General features: G+C 67.4%; 1 protein-coding gene across 1 annotated transcript in view; it reads left to right on the top strand.

The window, feature by feature from the left end:
* Positions 1 to 18,899, top strand: part of PDE2A (phosphodiesterase 2A) — a 58,084-nt gene that overhangs the window by 17,458 nt on the left and 21,727 nt on the right. Inside the window, exon 2 of the mRNA XM_086481619.1 lies at positions 10,844 to 10,904. Within this exon, the coding sequence (XP_086337745.1) occupies positions 10,844 to 10,904 (61 nt within the window). The remainder of the gene's footprint in view (positions 1 to 10,843; positions 10,905 to 18,899) is intronic.

The raw sequence follows: 18,899 nt of genomic DNA, 5'->3' as shown, positions 1-18,899 counted from the left end.
GCTCAGAGCACCCCCGGGGTCAGGGCTCAGAACACCCCCGGGGTCAGAGCTCAGACCATCACAGGTGTCAGGGCCAGGAGTATCCCTGGGATCAGGGCTCAGAGCATCCCTGGGGTCAGGGCTCAGAGCACCCCAGGGATCAGGGCTCAGAGAGTCCCTGGCTTAAGTGACGCTATCATTCATGACATGCCCATGGGATTCAGATGTGGATGTCAGGATAGGGACCCTGTGCCCTGTGCCCCAATTTTGTCAGGAGTCTCCAAAGCTGAAACCAGCCCTGCTTCTCCAGCCCCGAGCCCAGCCCTGGTGCCGGCAGGTCACGCTTCCGCCCCTTGTCACCTGGAAGCAAACCCACCGCGAAACAAGGGGCCAAGGCAAGCAGAGGCGACAGCCGGGTGCGGGTGGCAGAAGTCCCCGTGTCCTGCAGCTGGAGCGGGACCAGCACGGGCCGACACGGCCCATCGCTCATGGATATCATCTCTTATTCTTTTATTTAATCCGGCAATAAATTCACATCCTCCGTATGCCTGGGCCGGCCTGGGGGCTTCCTTATTGCTGCTTGGCCACCTGGAATAGCTGGCGTGGCACAATCATTAACGTGCTGACGATTTGCATAAGTACTTCTGAAGAACATTACCCGCCTGGCTCGGGATGCTTCGTTTATTTTTCACCTAGAACGTATCAGAAGAGAAATTTGCAGCGGTAAAAGGGAGCGGGTAAAACAAGGCAAAGCCAAATGAAGCTGCAAAACGAGGCTCCCAGTCGCACTGGGCTGGGTCAGCCTGCACCCGAGTGCCGTGCCCGCTGTTTGGGGCAGCCCTAGGGGCTCAGGGTAGGGTTCAAGGTGGTTTTCTCCTGGGGAAACTGAGGCACGAGGGGGCTGGAGGCAGGTCAGGCTCTAAGCTTCGCTCTCCGGAGTCCCAGCGTTGTTGTTTATGGCTGAATAACTCACAGCGGGGGGCTCCCAGGGCTGGAGGTGACCGCAGCGTGTGGCGGCAGGGCGTGTGCTGGGCCCCCGGGGTGCTTGCTGTCCCCTGAATGCGTCTTGTCCCACCTGATGCACGCTGTCCCCCCAGTGCATGCTGTCCCCCAGCCACCCGCTGTCCCTCCTCCTAATGCATGCTCTCTCTCCAGGCACAAACTGTCCCCAAAATGCACGCTGTCCCTCCAGACACATGCTGTCCCTCCGGGCAACTGCCGTCCCTCAAGAACACGTGCTGTCCCTGGACACACACGCTGTCCCTCTGGGCACGTGCTGTCCTTTCAGGCACCTACTGTCCCTCAAGAACACGTGCTGTCCTTTAGGACACACGCTGTGTCGTCGTCCCCCCCCCTGGGTGTGTGGGGTCCTTCCAGATGCATGTTGTCCCCCAGATGCATGTTCCTCCAGACCCACGCTGTCCCTCTGGGCACACGCTGTGTGTGTCCCCCCCCGGCTGCATGCTGTCCCCATGGATGTCATCTATCCTCACCCCTCTGAGCACGCAGGGGACAGGCTGCGGGTGACAGCGGGGCTCAGCCACCCAGGGTGCCCTTGCAAGCCAAGCTGGAGATGCCCATGGCCACCACGGCCAGGGCTTGCTCATGCCCAGGGACTGGCCAAACTGGTTCCACACAGGGAAAGCAGTGGAAGAACAGGAGAAAGCTGCTGCTGGAGGCGGCGGGGGGCGGGGGGGGGCTGGGAGAGGGATGGAACCGGAGCAAACAGCCATTGAAACCCCTACCCGCCAGCCCTACGGGGGCCTGGCCACCTTCTTGGGGAGGGAAATCAGCCTCTTGGGGAGCGGAGAGGACTCTGCCATCACGGTCATCCCCCTAATTAGCCGTGGCTACGGGATGCGGGGGCTGCCAGCGGTCCCCCGGCACCCGGCGCCTTCCGAGCTGTCTCCATAGAGACCCTCCGAGGGCTCCATCACTTATTCATCGCTTGCTCAGCCAGGCCCCTGCCTTATCCAGCTCAAAATCCAGCGGTAGGAATGACAGTGGCACCAAAAACCAGCAAAACCTTCCCTGCCTGCGGCCGGGACGTGGTTGCCACCAGGTCCCCTCAGCTGGCACCTCCTGGGGATGGTCCCTGCCAAGGGGCTGGGTGCCAGGACACCTACGTCCCTGCCCAGCCCTGCCATGTTTCGGTCTCATCCCCTTGCCTGGGTGCTGGATGGGGCTCTCAGCACACCCGGGGGGGGGGTGACAGGGGTGCTGTCGGCTTTTGGGGTGGCAGCGATGGCAGGAGCGGCCCCAGCGATGGGCAGGATGGGGACGGGGCAAGTTGGGGATTGAGCCGATTGCCCCCAGCCCATGCTGGGAAGGGAAGGGGTGTCCCCGTGCCCCGGTGCAGGCAGATACGGGGGATCAGGATGGGGCTGAGCCGCTACGGGGGTGCAGGGGGTGCCAACACCGAGCTGCGTGGGGTGCAAACGCTGGGGTGCAAACACCAGGGTGCACGGGGTGTCGATGTGGGGCTGCAAGATTGGGGGGGGGGGGCAAATACCAGGCTGCTGCCCCCTCAGCTGCTGCCCCTCTGTCGCAGCCCCGAGGCACCGCAGCATCCCACACACCTACATCTGTGCGCACAAATACACCCCCCCCACGCCTGTGCACGCACCCCCCGCCCATCAGCACGCACGTGCCCACCAAGCACACGCACACCCGCCCCCCCCCCCCGTGCGTGCACGCACCCCACGCTTGCACAAACACACCACCCCCCCCCCCGCATGCGTGCCTTTTGTGCATGCACGCGCTGCATGCAGGCGCCCCCTCCTTTGCACCGCCCCCGCATGCATCCCTGTGTGCACACCCCCCACACACACACCCCTGTGCACGCACAGCCCCGTCCGTGCACTCCCGGTGTGCACGCTCACACGCACCCCCCCGTGCATCCCAACTGCACGCCCCCCCCCCCCCTCCTTGCACGCACCCCCCCGTGCTTGCATGCATGTAACACCCAAACCCGTGCAACCCATGCACACGCACTTGTGCGTGCACACGCACACGTGCCCTGCCAGCCCCAGCTCTCCCAGAAACACCCCCCCCCCCCCGCCAGCAGCAATACCCTCCTGCCCTCCTCTTCCTCCCTGCCCCACTGCAGGTCTTCCTCACTCCTGCCCAGGTCTCCCTGTGGGCAGGGGGCCCTGCCTGCCCCTGCCCAGCAGCACAGAGATCCTCTTTACTGGGAAGGAGCCGGTGGCTTCTCCCTCCGAAGTGGTTTGGCCGCAGCAGCCGGTGCTATCGACCCGCTGGGCCCACGGAGCCTCCCGGCGCCCCAAACCCCCTCCTCAGGGCTCGACGGTGGCCGACCCCAAGCATCAACCCCCCCCCTCTCCCCGGGAGAGCGATGCTGCAGCATCCCCTTGCTCCAGCCGGGCGAGGCCGGCCACATTTTGGCCACCGCCAGCCAGGGCCAGGGTGGTGGGTAGGATTGATCGGGCAAGAAACCATCGCCACCTTCCTCTGCGAGCAGCAAAATGAGATATCGATCGGCGGCCGCGTCCAGCGCCGGGTTACAGCCCCGCCGAGGGAGCGGGGAGGCTTGGCTGCTGCCGAGAGCCCTGGCCGGGGCGGGGGGGGGGGGGGGGATTAGCGGCCGAGCGAGAGAACAGATGGATTTATTTCCGCCTGAATTTAGAGCTGGCAGAGTCCCCCCAGATTAGCAGCTCCGGAGAAATAACACCTCAATTTATCTGGAGATAACAGCGGCTCGATTAGTGGCCGTGACCCCAGAGCTCTGCTCCAGCCGGCCACAGGCACCGCTCCACACGCAGGGACCCCGCAGCCTCAGTTTCCCCACTCGCCCGTCCCCTGCCGCGCACCCGCGGCGCGGCATGAGGCCTTTTCGGTGCAATGAGGCGTTTTCAGTGCCGGAGGCTTTGCTGCAGCCCCCCGGCATCCCACTGGCTTCCCACGGGCCAGCGTGTCACCGTGCCCGGCCACGCCGCGTGTCCCCCTCCCTTCTGCGGGGGTCAGGGGTGCTGCGGGGCTGCTCGGGGAAGGGGTCACGGAGCCGCTGCCGGAGCCAGGATCCAGCCCTGCGATCCATCCCGGCTCCACCGCCACGGAGCTTCATGAAGCTTCACTGATCTGACATGATTTACGGCAGCGCTGGCACAGCTGGTAACCGCGGGGGCACGCTCCCCTCCCCGTGCAAAGCAGCAGCCCGGCTTCCCAGTGCTCCCAGTATACCCAAAGACGCTGCTCGGGGGGGCAGGTTTCTGCAGCTTCCCCCCTCCTAGAGACGACCTGCAAAGGGGCCTGGGTGTGGGGAGAAAGGTGCTGCTGGTCTTTTGGGGCTACGTGGGCTTCGAAAGCTCGGCCTTGCTTCTTAACCCCCCCTGCAAAATCCCTCGGCTTTGGTGCTTTGCTGCCGTTTGCTGCCGGCACCTCCTGCTCTCCCAGGGAAAAGCCGACTCCGGGGGGGGGCTGAAAACACCAGAGGGGGGGGGTTTCTCCTGGCGTCTTCGGGGTGAAATAAGGGTTAATATTTGCCAACCGGCCTGAACTTTGCTCCTTCCTATGCCATTAAACACCCTCCGGCTGAAGCAGGGCTGGGGTGCCTGGCAGGCTGCCGCCCCGAGTCCCTGGGGAGAGGCAGGATGGGCAGCACCGATCTATCGACCCCAGGTCGGAAATAAGGGGGAAAAAACCCACCCCACCAAACCCAAACCCAGGCAGGATGGGAATGTGGGAAGCGTGGCTGGAAAAGCACCTGGATTTATTCCCCAGTAGCTCCCGGCCCTGTGCTGGGGTTGGGGAGGGGGGGGCGATGCTGCATGTCCCCCGTCCGACTGGCTGTGACGTTCCCTTCCGAGGGACATTGTTCCTGGGGGGCTGCACGAGCCGGAGAGCTGGAGCAGCTCGTCGTGACACCGGCTCGGTAACGAACCCGCCGGGGAGATGAGCTCGGTCGCAGGCATGGTGCCCGAGGAGCAGCGCCTGCATGCAACTGCGGTGCTGCAGCCCTGCGTCCCTGCAGCCCTGTGTCCCCCTGCCCCGTCCCCAGGCACCCCAGTGTCCCTGCACCCCAGTGTCCCTGCACCCCTGCGTCCCACTGCCCTGACCCCAGGCACACCAGTGTCCCTGCACCCCAGTGTCCCCCTGCCCCGTTCCCAGGCACCCCAGTGTCCCTGCACCCCAGTGTCCCTGCACCCCTGCGTCCCACTGCCCTGACCCCAGGCACCCCCATGTCCCTGCACCCCAGTGTCCCCCTGCCCCGTCCCCAGGCACCCCAGTGTCTCTGCACACCAGTGTCCCACTGCCCTGTCCCCAGGCACCCCAGTGTCCCCGCACCCCAGTGTCCCTGCACCCCAGTGTCTGACTGCCCCATTCCCAGGCATCCCAGTGTCCCTGCACCCCAGTGTCCCACTGCCCTGTCCCAAAGCACCCCCAGTGTCTCTTCACACCAGTGTCCCTGCACCCCAGTGTCCCACTGCCCTGTCCCCAAGCACCCCAGTGTCTCTACACACCAGTGTCCCTGCACCCCTGTGTCCCCCTGCCCCGTCCCCAGGCACCCCAGTGTCCCTGCACCCCAGTGTCCCACTGCCCTGTCCCCAGGCACCCCAGTGTCCCTGCACCCCAGTGTCCCTGCACCCCAGTGTTTGACTGCCCCATTCCCAGGCATCCCAGTGTCCCTGCACCCCAGTGTCCCACTGCCCTGTCCCAAAGCACCCCAGTGTCTCTTCACACCAGTGTCCCTGCACCCCAGTGTCCCACTGCCCTGTCCCCAAGCACCCCAGTGTCTCTACACACCAGTGTCCCTGCACCCCTGTGTCCCCCTGCCCTGTCCCCAGGCACCCCAGTGTCTCTACACACCAGTGTCCCCGCACCCCAGTGTCCCACTGCCCTGTCCCCAGGCACCCCAGTGTCCCTGCACCCCTGTGTCCCCCTGCCCCATCCCCAGGCTCCCACGGGGACAGGGAGGCTGGGGACAGCCCCCCACGGTGTCCTCGGGTGGGCTCAGCGATGGGCTCTGTCCCCGGGGCCGCCGCGCCAGGCCCGTGACCGGCTCCTGCTCGCCCAGGAGCTGCTGCGGGGCACCCGGCTCTTTGGGGCACGATTGCTGGCTGCTAGCCCCACAGGGAAATCTGCCAGCCCTATGGGGAAAACTGCTAGCCCCGCAGGGAAATCTGCTAGCCCTGCAGGGAAATCTGCCAGCCCTGCAGGGAAATCTGCTAGCCCCACAGGGCATCTGCCAGCCCTATGGGGAAATCTGCTAGCCCTATGGGGAAATCTGCTAGCCCCACAGGGAAATCTGCTAGCCCTGCAGGGAAATCTGCTAGCCCTATGGGAATATCTGCTAGCCCCACAGGGAAATCTGCTAGCCCTGTGGAGAAATCTGCTAGCCCCACAGGGAAATCTGCTAGCTGCACAGGGAAATCTGCCAGCCCCGCAGGGAAATCTGCTAGCCCCACAGGGAAATCTGCTAGCCCTGTGGGGAAATCTGCTAGCCCCGCACGCAAATCTGCTAGCCGCACAGGGAATCTGCTTCACGCACGGAGCACAGGACCCGCATCAAGAGCCAGCGGGCTGAGGTGACACTTGGGTCCCCGCAGCGGGGTGTCCCCAGAGCTGGTGCCCCCCGAGGCTTGCTCTTGGGGACCCGGGGGGGCCCCGCGGTGGCCTGGTCAGGGCGCTGGGCATGGCGACCCCCTGCCCCGTGAGAGCTGACTTGGGGTGCCAGGCTTGAGCCCCCAGCTCTGGAGCCCCCCGGGGTTTGAAGGTGGGTGCTGCCCGCTTGGCTCTGCCCTTGCCCTTCCCCCGCCCCCCCCTCCCCTGCCCCCCCCCCCCCCCCCCCCGCCGTGGGGTGCCGCGATGGGGCTGTGTGGGTGCCCTCGTTAAGGCCGGCGGCTGACGAAGCTCCCCACACCCCCCCTCGCTGCCATCTCTAATTATAGCCCAGCCGGAGGGTGACTCACCACGAGCAGCCCCCGGTCCCCCCTCTCCCTGGCATGGGGTGCTGCGCCACCACCCACCAGCACCACATCCCTGCCCCTTGCCCACCCTGACACCCCCCCCCCCCCGCCCCCCCTCCCCCTTGCCGTGGGAACCCCATCCCTCCCCAGGTGCCGCTTGGGGATGGGGGTGGGTTTGGCGGGGTCCTTCCCCAGCTGGCACAGGGGTGCTGCTCCCCAAACCCTGGCGGGGTTGGCAGCCACGGCTCCAAAGCTGCGGCATCTGCTCCCGTCTCGGCAGCGTTGATCCCCGTGGCCGTAGAAACAAACCCTGCCAGTGCCCGCATTCCCGCTCGGCGAGAGGGGAAACTGAGGCTGGAGTGGAGGAAGAACCTTTCCAAAGGGTTTTTTTCCTCGGTGGCTGGTGTGTGGCTGACCCCTCCGCGGTGGGAGAAGAAGGATGGGAGCCAAAGTGGCCACTGCCGGGGCTGGGAACCGAGGGCACAGCGGCTCTGAGGCATGAGGCAGGCAGGGGAGCGGGCAGGGGGTGAAGGCAGGGGAGCGGGCAGGGGGTGAAGGCAGGGGAGCGGGCAGGGGGTGAAGGCAGGGGAGCGGGCAGGGGGTGAAGGCAGGGGGCTTCCATGGCAGAGCAAGGCCCCGGGAGAGAGAAAAGCTCCTCTGGTGCCCGGCACGATGGTGGGGGGCTGAGCCCAGCGAGGGGCTGTCGTCCAGGGGGGGGTGTGCGTGACCTCATGCCCAGGACAAGGCGCCCGTCACCGTGGGCCACCCCCCGGGGCGAGGTGCCCGTCACCCCGCACCCGTGGCCACGTCCCCCCTTCGGTCGCAGGAGCGGGGTGCAAGTGTGTGTGTGTGGGGGGGGGGGGGTGCAGGGCGGGGGGTGCCGCACCCTTCCCTGAGCCGCTGAGGGGGGTTTGCTGGCGGGGGGGGACGGGGATGGCGCTGTTTCAGCAGCCCCCAAACCCTCCCTCGCTTGGCCGCTGCCCTGAGGTGACCTGGCCCTGGTTTCGCTGACACGCCATGTCCCCCACAGGTCGCTCATGGCGGGGGGTGAGGGCACCCAAGAACTTCTCCCTCCATCCCTCCACCCTTTCGGGAACGTTTCTGCTTCCCTCAGCAGCCAGACTTTTGGGGGTGGGGTGGGGTGGGGTGCGGTGTTCCCCAGGGTGGGTTACGAGCCGATGTGAGAGGGGTTGAGCCCCTCGGAGCCACCAGCGCGTCCCTGCAGCTCCCTGGGGAGCAGCGGGACCCCGATCCTCTGCTTTGGAGGCTCTTCGGGGTGTTTTGCGGAACTCGCGGAGCAGAGGTGCTGGGGCCACCCCTCTGCAGAGGGGCTGAGCCCCACTGCCATGGGGCGGGGGGGACACGCACCCACCCCCATGGCAGCGGGGGACAGCTGAGCTGGGGCTGTCTCCTCCTGTGGGCAGCAGGGAGGAGTTCGGGAGGAAGGCTAATTTGGGGACCCTGCGAGCCGGGAGGTGCTGCCAAAACCTCCCCGGGGCAGGCAGGGATGGGGCCTGCGGTTGAGCACCCTGCAAAGGGCCCTGCACCCCATGGATTTCGACACCCCCCCCCCCCCCCCAGCCTCTCCTGGCTGAAGAATTGGCTTGAGAGACGGCAGGCGAGAGCCGCTGAGCGGCCCCTGGGAGAGGATGAGTGCGTGAGCAGCGCTGAAGCGACTGTTCCTGGTGGCTTAGGCCAGTTTAGCTCCAGTTGAGCTGGTCTGGGGGACCATGGAGCGAGCCGAGGGGTCCGTGGGGTTTGGAGGAAGAGCAGGAAGCCTTCCTCCCCCAGCCCGGAGGAGCTGGAGGCGGGATGCCCCAGCCCTGGCAGGCCGTGCCTTGGTGGTGTAACATCTTCCATCGCCCATCTCTCTCCTGTCTCCTTTATTTCCCGTTTCTGGGTGTTTTCATGCTTTTTCTGGGTGTTCTCATGCGGTCACGCTGCCTGTACCCCTCTGTCACGTCGCGTGGGCACCGCCGGAGCCCCGGCTTTTTGGGGTGGGCTCCCCGAGCCCCAGGGGATGTCAGGGTGGCGGAGCACCCCTCTCCTCTGGGCATGCTGCGGCGAAGCCGTCCTCGGGGTCCCTGTATGGCTCAGGCTGTGCAGGGGGAGCGGCACCCCCCAAAATCCCTGGTGCTTGCCCCTGGGAGAGGGTGGGAGACTCGGGGGGGGGGGGTGGTGGTGTGTCACTTCCCACTGAAGGTGACAGGGGGTGCATGTAGGAGGCTGGGGGTGAACAGCCCCTGCATCCCTATGGGGTGGTCCCCAAGTGGGGTCTTCTCCAGTGTGTAAGATGGGGGTCCCTCCCTATCCCAGAACGGGGTGGGGGTGCAGTTCCAGTGCGGGGCTTGTCAGGGTGGCGGGTGGGACATTCCCAATATCCCCCAGGGATGGGGGGCGGCTCGGGGGGGGGGAGTCTCTCTATACCAAGCGCTGCAGCAGGGTCACCCCAAAGCCAGGGATGGGCACCCCTGTCCAAAAATGGGGTGAGGGGCTTCCAGTGCCCGACCAGGGAGGATGGGGGGGGACGGACACCCCCAACCCAAGCCTGGGGCACAGCCCTTAATGGAGGGGTTGCTTTAGCTGGGGACTGCACGGGGGGGGGGGGGGGGGATTGGGGGGAGACCCCTGCCCAAAAAGGGAGAAGGTGCAGGGGAGGCACCTCCAACCCAAACCCTCAACCCCAAACCCCCAACGAGGGGTTTAACATGGGGGGGGGGGGGGGGGCTGTCCCCCAGCCCCAGATGCCAGAACCATGGGGGCACACCTGGCACCCGCCCAGTAGGAGAGTACTGCCCGCCCCTCGCCCTGACCCCTGCCCTGCATCAGGACCCCCACACCGACCCCCGCCCCACACCGAGGAGGACTGCCCAGACCCCCACCCCACATCGGGACCCCCACACCGACCCCCGTCCCACACCAGGGAGGGATGCTCCGACCCCCACCCCACATCGAGACACCCACTCCGACCCCCGTCCCACGGCGGGACCCCCGCCCCACGCCGTGACTTCCACCCCACGGCGGGGAGCGATGTCCCGACCCCCGCCCCACCCCAGGGAGGGATGCTCCGACCCCCACCCCACATCGGGACCCCCATACCGACCCCCGCCCCACATCAGGGAGCGATGCCCCGACTCTCACCCCACACCGGGACCCGCACACCGACCCTCGCCTCACGCCGGGACCCTCACCGCACCGACCCCCGCCTCACACCAGGGAGGGATGCTCCGACCCCCACCCCACCCCGACATCTCCACACCGACCCCCGCCCCTCCCCAGGGAGCGATGCCCCGACTCTCACCCCACATCGGGACGCACACCCCGACCCCCGCCCCACGGCGGGGAGCGATGCCCCGACCCCCGCCCCACACCAAGGAGGGGTGCTCCGACCCCCACTCCACACCAGGACCCCCATACCGCCCCCCGCCCCACCTTAGGGAGGGATGCTCCGACCCCCGCCCCACACCAGGGAGGGATGCTCCGACCTCCACCCCACCCCGAGACCCCCCACCCCGACCTCCGCCCCACGGCGGGGAGCGATGCCCCGACCCCCGCCCCACACCAAGGAGGGGTGCTCCGACCCCCACTCCACACCAGGACCCCCATACCGCCCCCCGCCCCACCTTAGGGAGGGATGCTCCGACCCCCGCCCCACACCAGGGAGGGATGCTCCGACCTCCACCCCACCCCGAGACCCCCCACCCCGACCTCCGCCCCACGGCGGGGAGCGGTACCGCGACCCTGCCCGCCCCTTAGGACCCCGCGGAGCCGGCGCGCAGCAGGTGCGGAGCGGAGCGCGGGGCGGAGCGGGGCGGGGAGCGGCGGAGCCCGCAGCCCCTGCCCGGGGGCGGGGAGCCCCAGGCGGGCCGTGGCCAGCCGGGAGCCGGCATGGTGCTGGGGCTGCAGCACCTCCTCACCGCCCTCCTTCAATTTTTCAGACGGGGCCAGCAGGTTTTCTTGAAGGTGGAGGACGCCGTGCCCGGCTCCGAGGCGCTACAGGTAGGGACGGCGGGACCCCCCCCCTCCCCACCACGGGTGTCCCTTCGGGTGTCCCCCCCCCCCCACGCTCCCCTCGAAGCCGGGACCCCAGAGCCGCTTTTCTTCCCACCCGGGACCCCCATCCCAACCGCCTCCCCATTGAACCGGGACGCCCAACCCACCTCCCCACCCACCCGAGACCCCCAACCCATTTCCCCACCCACCCGAGACCCCAGACCCACCTTCCCTCCTACCCGGGCCCCCCATCCCACTTGCCTTCCCTCCTCCCCGGGCCCCCATCCCACTCTCCTCCCCTCCCACCCGGGACCCGGGGACTGGAGCAGCCTTGCTGAGCCCACTCCCCACCCGATCCCGGGGGTGCTGGCGGCGGCGGGGGGGGGGTGGTCACCCCGGGTTAATGCTGAGAGGGGGGCACCGGGAGCGCTGAGCGGGGCGGAGGACCCCGGACTCCCGGGCCGCTGTGCTCGGCGCTGCACGGGGTGGGGGTGCGGCGGGACCGTGGGCTCCGGGACCCCCCCCGACCCTTCGCCGGGGCTGAGCTCCCTTCCAGGCCGGGGTGGGGGGGAGTGTGGGGGGGGCGCTTTCCGGAGGCTGCTTGCACCAGCTGATTTCCCCCCTCCTTGTCGAAAGGGCTGCGAGCACCCCCCGGGAGAGCTGGCGGCGGGGAAACTGAGGCACGGAGCTGTGTGTGGGGGTGTGTCCTCTCCTTCCCCGGGGTTTGGGGACACGCTGGGCTCCGTGTCGTCGTCCCCCCCCCCGCAGCCACGCAGGAAGGAGGTGGCGGGGGGGGGGGGTGGGGGTGGGGGGTTGTGCAGATCCCGCCGGGCCGGAGGAAATGGGCTGGACCGGGCGGGCGGCCCCGGTCCCGGTCCCGGCGGGTCCGCAGCGCCCTCCCGCAGCCGAGGTGGGAGCCGGGGCCACGCCATGGGCACCCTCCAGGACACCGTGAGCGACCCCCCGGGCGGCGGGGGGACGAGGGTGACCCGGGTGGGGTGGGTCGGTGCCGGTCGGTGGTCTCAGGTCCCATGCATGCGGGGGGAGGGGGGGGGGGTGTCCTTTGTGTGCTGAGGGTTTGGGGGTGCGATGGGTTTGGGGGTGCCTGGGAAGGCGAGTCGCGTGTGTCTGGGGGGTATTGGGGTGCTGGAGTTGGGGGTTCCGGCTTGCCCAGGGTCCCCCTCCGCTCGCAGTGGGAGCCCCAAGAGCTCACCCCCCCCCACAGTGGGGCCAGTGCTCGGGGGGCTTGTGCTGGGAAGGGGGGAGCCCCGCCAGACACCCCCCTCTCCCCAGCAGCCCCCTGCCCTCAGTCCTCCTCACTCTCCTTGCACGAGTTGCACGCTTTTTTTTGGGGGGGGGGGCTGCACCCCAATATGTGGATGGGAAAACGTTTGGTCCCTTGTGCTCCTGCGCCTTCAAACGCACCCAAATTTGGGGAAGGGGGCGCCTTGGGGGGGGGGGGGGGGAGGGGATTCACCTCAGGTCAGAACGCTCGCACCCCCTTCTCACCGCCCATCTGCCCGTTGTGCCGGACCCCTGACCCCACCGCTGGGCATCACCCGATGGTTTTGGGGTGCAAGAGCCGTGGCCGTGGTCCCCTCGGCGTGCCCAGAGCTGGCAGGGGGGTGGGGTGGGGGGGTGGGCACAGCCCCTCTGTCCTGCTGCGGTGGGCTCGGACTGGGCAGGGGGGCAGGGGGTGGCTCGGGGTTCAAGGCCGGAGCGAGGCAGGGAGCTGGGGGTCTGCGCTGGGAAACGAAGGGAAGGAAACGCTCTCCGGGAAACAGTCGAAAGCTGCTGACAGAGGGGAAGGAGTTGAGCCAGGCTGGCCTGTGCCAGAGGGGGGCCAGGGCTTGTTGTGGGGGGCACTGAGCCCCCCAGGAGGGGCAGGATGAAATTTGGGGACCTCAGAGCTGTCACCCGGCACAGGGACAGGACGTGTGACTCCTTCCTGGCCAGGGCAAGCGGCCCTCTCTGTGGGGTGGGGGTCCCTGTGACCCCTTTTGGTCCCAGCACCCAGCAGAGTGCTTAGCTGGGTGGGCACCAAGCCCTGGCTGCAGCCCCCTGAGGGGACCTGGAGGTGGGGGACACACACACACACACCTGGAAGGGAGCCACAAATCCCAGTCCTGGGGGAGCAAAAGCCACCCAAATGCAGGGGGGGGGGAGCTGGTTTTAACCGAGACCACCAGCCTGGTCTGGGGGCTGCTGGGGTGGCACCGAGGGGCAGGGGGAACGGGAATGCATGACGGGGCAGAGCCACCCCTCTGGCTGTCCCCAGCGTGTGAGCAACAGGGGGCAAAGGGACGTGACCAGGGACACGCGGGGGATGGCTCCTGCCGGGCTGTCCTGCTCCAGGGTGGGCAAGGAACAGCTTATCCCTCCCCCCCCTGAAATGCTCCCCGACCCCAGCCCCCCGCGGTGCCCTGGGTGCTGGTTGCATCTGGGACCCCCCACCCTTGAGCCGGGGTGGGTATATAAGGCTTGGGGCTTTATTGCCCCCCCAAGCCGGGCCCCCCCAGTCCTTAATCACCCCGCTGTGGGGTGAGGCTGAAGATGTCTGTGCCTCCTCTCCCTCCCAGCCGCCAGCCCCAATGCAATTACCCGCTGACTGGGCCATGAATCAACCCCTAATTGATAACGTGTTCACAGCCTGGCTAAGCAGGAAGGAGCTGGGGGCAGCGGCGGGGGGGGGACACACACACAGGCTGTGCCCAGGGTCTTGGGAAGGCGAGGGGGCACGCTTGGACATCACACACACCCCCCCACCCCCCCCTTACCCCTAGGGTCGCCTTTGCCAACCTGCCGGAGCTCCGGGTGGCACAAAGCCTTCCTGCCTCAGTTTCCCCACAGCGTGGGGCTGGCGGGGGGGGGCTCGTGGGGTTGGGAGAGGAGGGTGGGGGGGGGCGTGGGGACATGCGTGTGCGGGCGTTTGTCCCGGCGTTTCCTCCGGCGGACACAAACACATCAGCAGGGCCATAAAGGGGAGGAAAAGGGCCGCGGCGCACAATGCACCAGGGGCGCTTCTTTCCGTGACGTGGGGGCACGGCCGCCTTCCTCCTCCACCCCACCGAGCCGCAGGGTCGGGGGACAGAGCGGGACCCCCAGCCTGCTGGGGGGGGGGGGGGGGTGCACCCCAGTGGTCCCCGGCCTGGGGGTCCCCACGGGCCAAAGCTCTTTCGGCACGGCCGCTCCGAGGAGCGACTGCGCACGGCTGCAGGATCGGCCCGTGCTGGTGTGGCGTGTGCCCTGGCGTTGCTTTTTTGGGGGGGGGCTGGGGGGTTCAGGCTGGGGGTCCTGGCTCGCTCGTGCCCCACGGCATCATACTGGGTTTGTGGCCAGCTCCAGGCCTGTGGGAAGCAGGCTGGGGGCAGAAATGGCGCAGCCACGGTGTTACAGGCCTGCAGCAGCTGGGGGGCTGCACGGTGAGCCCCGAGGCCAGCTGGGGTGTGGGTGCTCCCGGTGCACCCCAGGGGTGGAGGAGCTGGGGTGTGGGTGCTCCCAGTGCACCCCAGGGGTGGAGGAGCTGGGGTGTGGGTGCTCCCAGTTCATCCCAGGGGTGGAAGAGCTGGGGTGTGGGCGCTCCCGGTGCACCCCAGGGGTGGAGGAGCTGGGGTGTGGGTGCTCCCAGTGCATCCCAGGGATGGAGGAGCTGCAGAGTGGGTGCTCCCAGTGCAATCCCAGGGATGGAGGAGCTGGGGTGTGAGTGCTCCCAGTGCACCCCAGGGATGAAGGAGCTGGGGTGTGGGTGCTCCCAGTGCACCCCAGGGGTGGAGGAGCTGGGGTGTGGGTGCTCCCAGTTCATCCCAGGGGTGGAAGAGCTGGGGTGTGGGCGCTCCCGGTGCACCCCAGGGGTGGAGGAGCTGGGGTGTGGGTGCTCCCAGTGCATCCCAGGGATGGAGGAGCTGCAGAGTGGGTGCTCCCAGTGCAATCCCAGGGATGGAGGAGCTGGGGTGTGAGTGCTCCCAGTGCACCCCAGGGATGAAGGAGCTGGGGTGTGGGTGCTCCCAGTGCATCCCAGGGAGGGAGGAGCTGGGGTGTGGGCGCTCCCGGTGCACCCCAGGGGTGGAGGAGCTGGAGCGTGAGTGCTCCCAGTGCATCCCAGGGATGGAGGAGCTGGGACGTGAGTGCTCCCGGTGCATCCCCGGGATGAAGGAGCTGGGGTGTGGGTGCTCCCAGTGCATCCCAGGGATGGAGGAGCTGGGGAGTGGGTGCTCCCGGTGCACCCCAGGGATGAAGGAGCTGGGGTGTGGGTGCTCCCAGTGCATCCCAGGGATGGAGGAGCTGGGGAGTGGGTGCTCCCGGTGCATCCCAGGGATGGAGGAGCTGGGGAGTGGGTGCTCCCAGTGCACCCTGGGCAACGGGGGCTGTGGGCAGGCATCAGCACTGGGAGATGCAGATTCGGGTCGGGGTTGACTTTTGGTGTTTGCTGGAGGGGAGGAATTTCTCGCACCGTCTTCCCAGCCCCGCGGGGCACCGTGGACGACCTCGCCTTTTTGGGGCTGAGCTGAGGCATTTTGCGGGGAGGTGATGGCAGAGATCCCCTGCCCCGGGGTGGGGGGCTCGCTGCGGGGCCGATGGCATCCCTGGCAGCGCAGTGGGGAGAGAGGGGTGAATCCAGCGGGGGATTCTCATCCGTCTCATACTGATGTGGCAGTCGGGGTGTCACTGGGGAGGGCTGAACCTGGGTCTCACCTGAGCCCCCCCCCCGAGCATCCGCAGCCATGGGAAGGCTCATCCCTAAAATGGGCTTCAGGGCTGAGGAGCCAAACCAGCTCCGGGATGACCCTCTTGGAGTTGAGTTGGTGGACTTGGGGACCACGCTGGGATCTGGAGCTGCTGGATCTTTGCAGGAGGACCCGGTTAGCATCCCTACCCTGGCTGCCCCATGGCGAGGATGCTGGGGACCTGCCCCGAGGAGGAGGTGTGGGGAAGGGAGAGGCTGGGGGCTGCGGAGGGGAGCAGATGGGGAGCAGGGCTGCTGCTTCCTGAGACTCCCTGTTCTTGGCACAGGAGAGGGGATCGCTGCTCCCAGCCCGGCTCCATCGGGATGCTGCCAAACCCAGAAGCAAATCCTCCCTGGCAGCTGCGTGCCAGCCAGAGCGGGTATTTTCTCGCTGCTTTTTGGCTCGGGCAGGTCCCCGCAGGCCCATCCCTCGGCCACCTGCGCACCGGGCAGGATGATGCCCGTGGCTCTGGCGGGCACACGGTGCCTGGTACCTTTGGGTGCCTGGGGCTGGCTTTGGGACCGACGTGGGGGTTGGAGATGGGACCCCTGGTCGAGTGCTGGTGGTGCCCAGCTGGGTGCTGATCCACCAGCCTCCGGCGCTGGAAACCATCCTGCATGGGCAGCCATTGAACTGGTGGCTTTGGGCTTCTCCTGGCCGTGCCTCAGTTTCCCCATCTGAGTGCTGAGACCCCCCACAATGCCCAGACCCCTCCACAGCGGCTGAGAGCTGAATCCCATAACCAGATCCTCTTATATATGGAAAATAAAAGAGGTCCCTGTGCATACAGAGCAAATCCCCCAAGGGAGGTGGCTCTGCCAGCCCCCAGCTACCCGGGCCCTGCTCCGGAGCGCTGCCCCAAATTGAATTCCTCCCCAGCTGCAGATGGCCTGGAATTCAATTTTCCCAGATCCCATCAGAGGCGGATAAATGAGCTCCCTAATTACCGCGCAGATCCCTGGCTGCACCAGGAGGGGATGCAGGAATGCTGCATCTCCCCATCCCACCGCTCCAAGTGTCCCCCCAGGGACCTGGCTGTCCCCATCCCTCCAAGCCCCATCCCTGGAGAACCTGGGGGGGGGGGGTGGGGGGGTGGGGTGGGGAAGGCTTTGCCACGATGCTCCCGAGCAGAGCCAGACCTGGGGAGCCTCGGCACGGCTAATCTGCCAGAAAACATCTAGGAAAGTCCTTAAAACTGAGCCGGGAGGTGCTGGTGGCCGGCTGGGGACAGGAAGGGGACCGTGGGCCAGGGAAAGCCTTCTAGGAACGCCGCGTCCCGGGGGTGTGCGTGGTGCCAGCTCCCCGATGGCACTGCCCGCAGCCGGGGCCCTGCGGCAGCGATGCTCGGCCCCGTGCCTGCTTCTGCCGCCGGTGCCAGCGCCGAAGGCTCCGTGCCGGCCACCCCCGGCAGTTGGGTGCCGGGGTGGGCATGGTGGCTGCTATAAATGTCCCCGTCCCTCGCGGCGAAGGCGATCGGGTACCAGGGATGCTCCTAAGGATGGGGCGGTTTCTCGGCAGCTGCCGAGGGAGGAGGGTGAGGAGGGTCTGGGGCTGCAGCCGTGGCACGGGGAGGGCGTGCGGTGCCCGTGGGATGACGGGAGGATTTTAGGGACCAGTTTGGCTTTGGGCTTTTTCTGCCCAGATGGCCCCCGAGCCCTGGCAGGGGGCTGGCATCGCCGCCGGGATGCGGCCGCTGATCCGAGCTCACCCACGACCGTTTTCAGCCCGGAGTTTGCAGGACGGCCCTGGCTGCACCCCCAGCCCACCCACGGGATCACCCCCCTTGGGTCCAGGCACCCCCCCGGCCCCCAGGCCTGTCCCCTCTCCCCATCCCTGCCTGCCCCCCATCCTCCGGCACGTTATTTATCGGCACTTCAGCCTTGCGGGGCGGGCAGCTCCGTGCTGGGAACAAAAGGGTGGCGAGGTCAAGTCCCTTCCTGGGGACGCCAGGGTGTCATTGCGGCGCTGCTGCACCCCCAAAATGGGCTGGGGTGGGAGATGGTGGGCTGAGCAGGGTCCATGTCTCCCTCCCCACGACGGGACATGGGTTAGGGCCAAGTGACAGGGGGCTGAACAGGGTCCGTGTCCCCCTCCCCACCATGGGACACAGGTTAGGGCCAAGTGATGGGGGGGCTGAGCAGGGTCTGTGTCCCCCTCCCCACCACGGGACACAGGTTAAGGCCAAGTGATGGGGGGGCTGAGCGGGGTGCAGGCAGCATTGCAGGCAGCATTGCAGGCAGCATTGCAGGCAGCAACCGCCCTGCTCTGGCTGCAGGGTGCCCAGGGGTCCCCCCGAGGGGGCTGCGGGGTGCAGAGGCGCTGAGCAGCCATTTCTCTCCTCCTCGCAATTCATTTCCCCCCCCCCTCCCCCTCCTCTTTCCAGCTCTGCTCTTATCAACAACTAATTAGCAGCAAAATCGTTTGGCCAGCCCGGCCAGGGACTGGTGTTCCAAGAAGGCCGCGATGTTCTTGGGGACGGGAAATCCTTGAGGAGGACGGCTGCGGTCCCGGCCGTTTGTCCTGCCCGACAAAGGGACATCAACAGGAAGGGACCTTGACTCCTGCCCTGTTCCATCAGCCCCCGGGGGGGAGGCGAGGCCGGGATATGCTGGGGGACGAACCTGGGGAGCACCCCTGAAGGTCTCGAAGCCGGGGGGGGGGGGGGCGGGGGATGACAGAGGTTGGAAAATTTGCTTGGAAAATCCGAAAAAGCCCCGCCAGGGGAGGCTGCGGTGTCCCCAGGGAGCGTCGGTTCACCTGGTCCCAGTCGGTGCCAACCTCCCCATGCAAATGCCCCATGCAAATACCCCGGGTGCAGACTGACCCCGTCAAGACCACACTGGGCAAACAGCAGCCCCGTGGAACCCACCCCCGTGCAGCCCACCCTGCACGAACCGCTGCGGTTTGCCAGCCCGGCTGCCCGCCGTGGGCCCGGCAAGGGCGATGCCGCGCCGGCCGCCGCTCTCCGCCGGCCTCAGCGGTGATTATATCGCGGCTCCGTCCGCTGGGACTCGCTCAGAGGCCGAGAGCCCCTGAAATGCCCGTTCGAGCGCTCTTGAAGGAGATGCCAACCGCTCGCCGGTGCCGTTAGGCAGCTCTCTGTGGCGGCGAAGGCCGCGGTTGAGCGCGGTGGGCTCGAGCGAGGCCGCTGCCTGGGCGAGGAGGGATGCGCCGAGCATCGGGGGTTGAGGCTGGGCTCGGCACAGCCCTTCCCAGCCGGACCCAACCCCAGCATCACCCCGAGCTGGTGCTGCGTGGCTGCGACAGCCAGGGAAAC

Source organism: Leptosomus discolor, chromosome 1, assembly GCF_034619465.1.
Source record: "Leptosomus discolor isolate bLepDis1 chromosome 1, bLepDis1.hap2, whole genome shotgun sequence".
In the NCBI taxonomy this organism is placed as follows: domain Eukaryota; kingdom Metazoa; phylum Chordata; class Aves; order Leptosomiformes; family Leptosomidae; genus Leptosomus; species Leptosomus discolor.
Note: the sequence above shows the minus strand (reverse complement) of the source record. Positions and strands in the feature narration are given on the sequence as shown.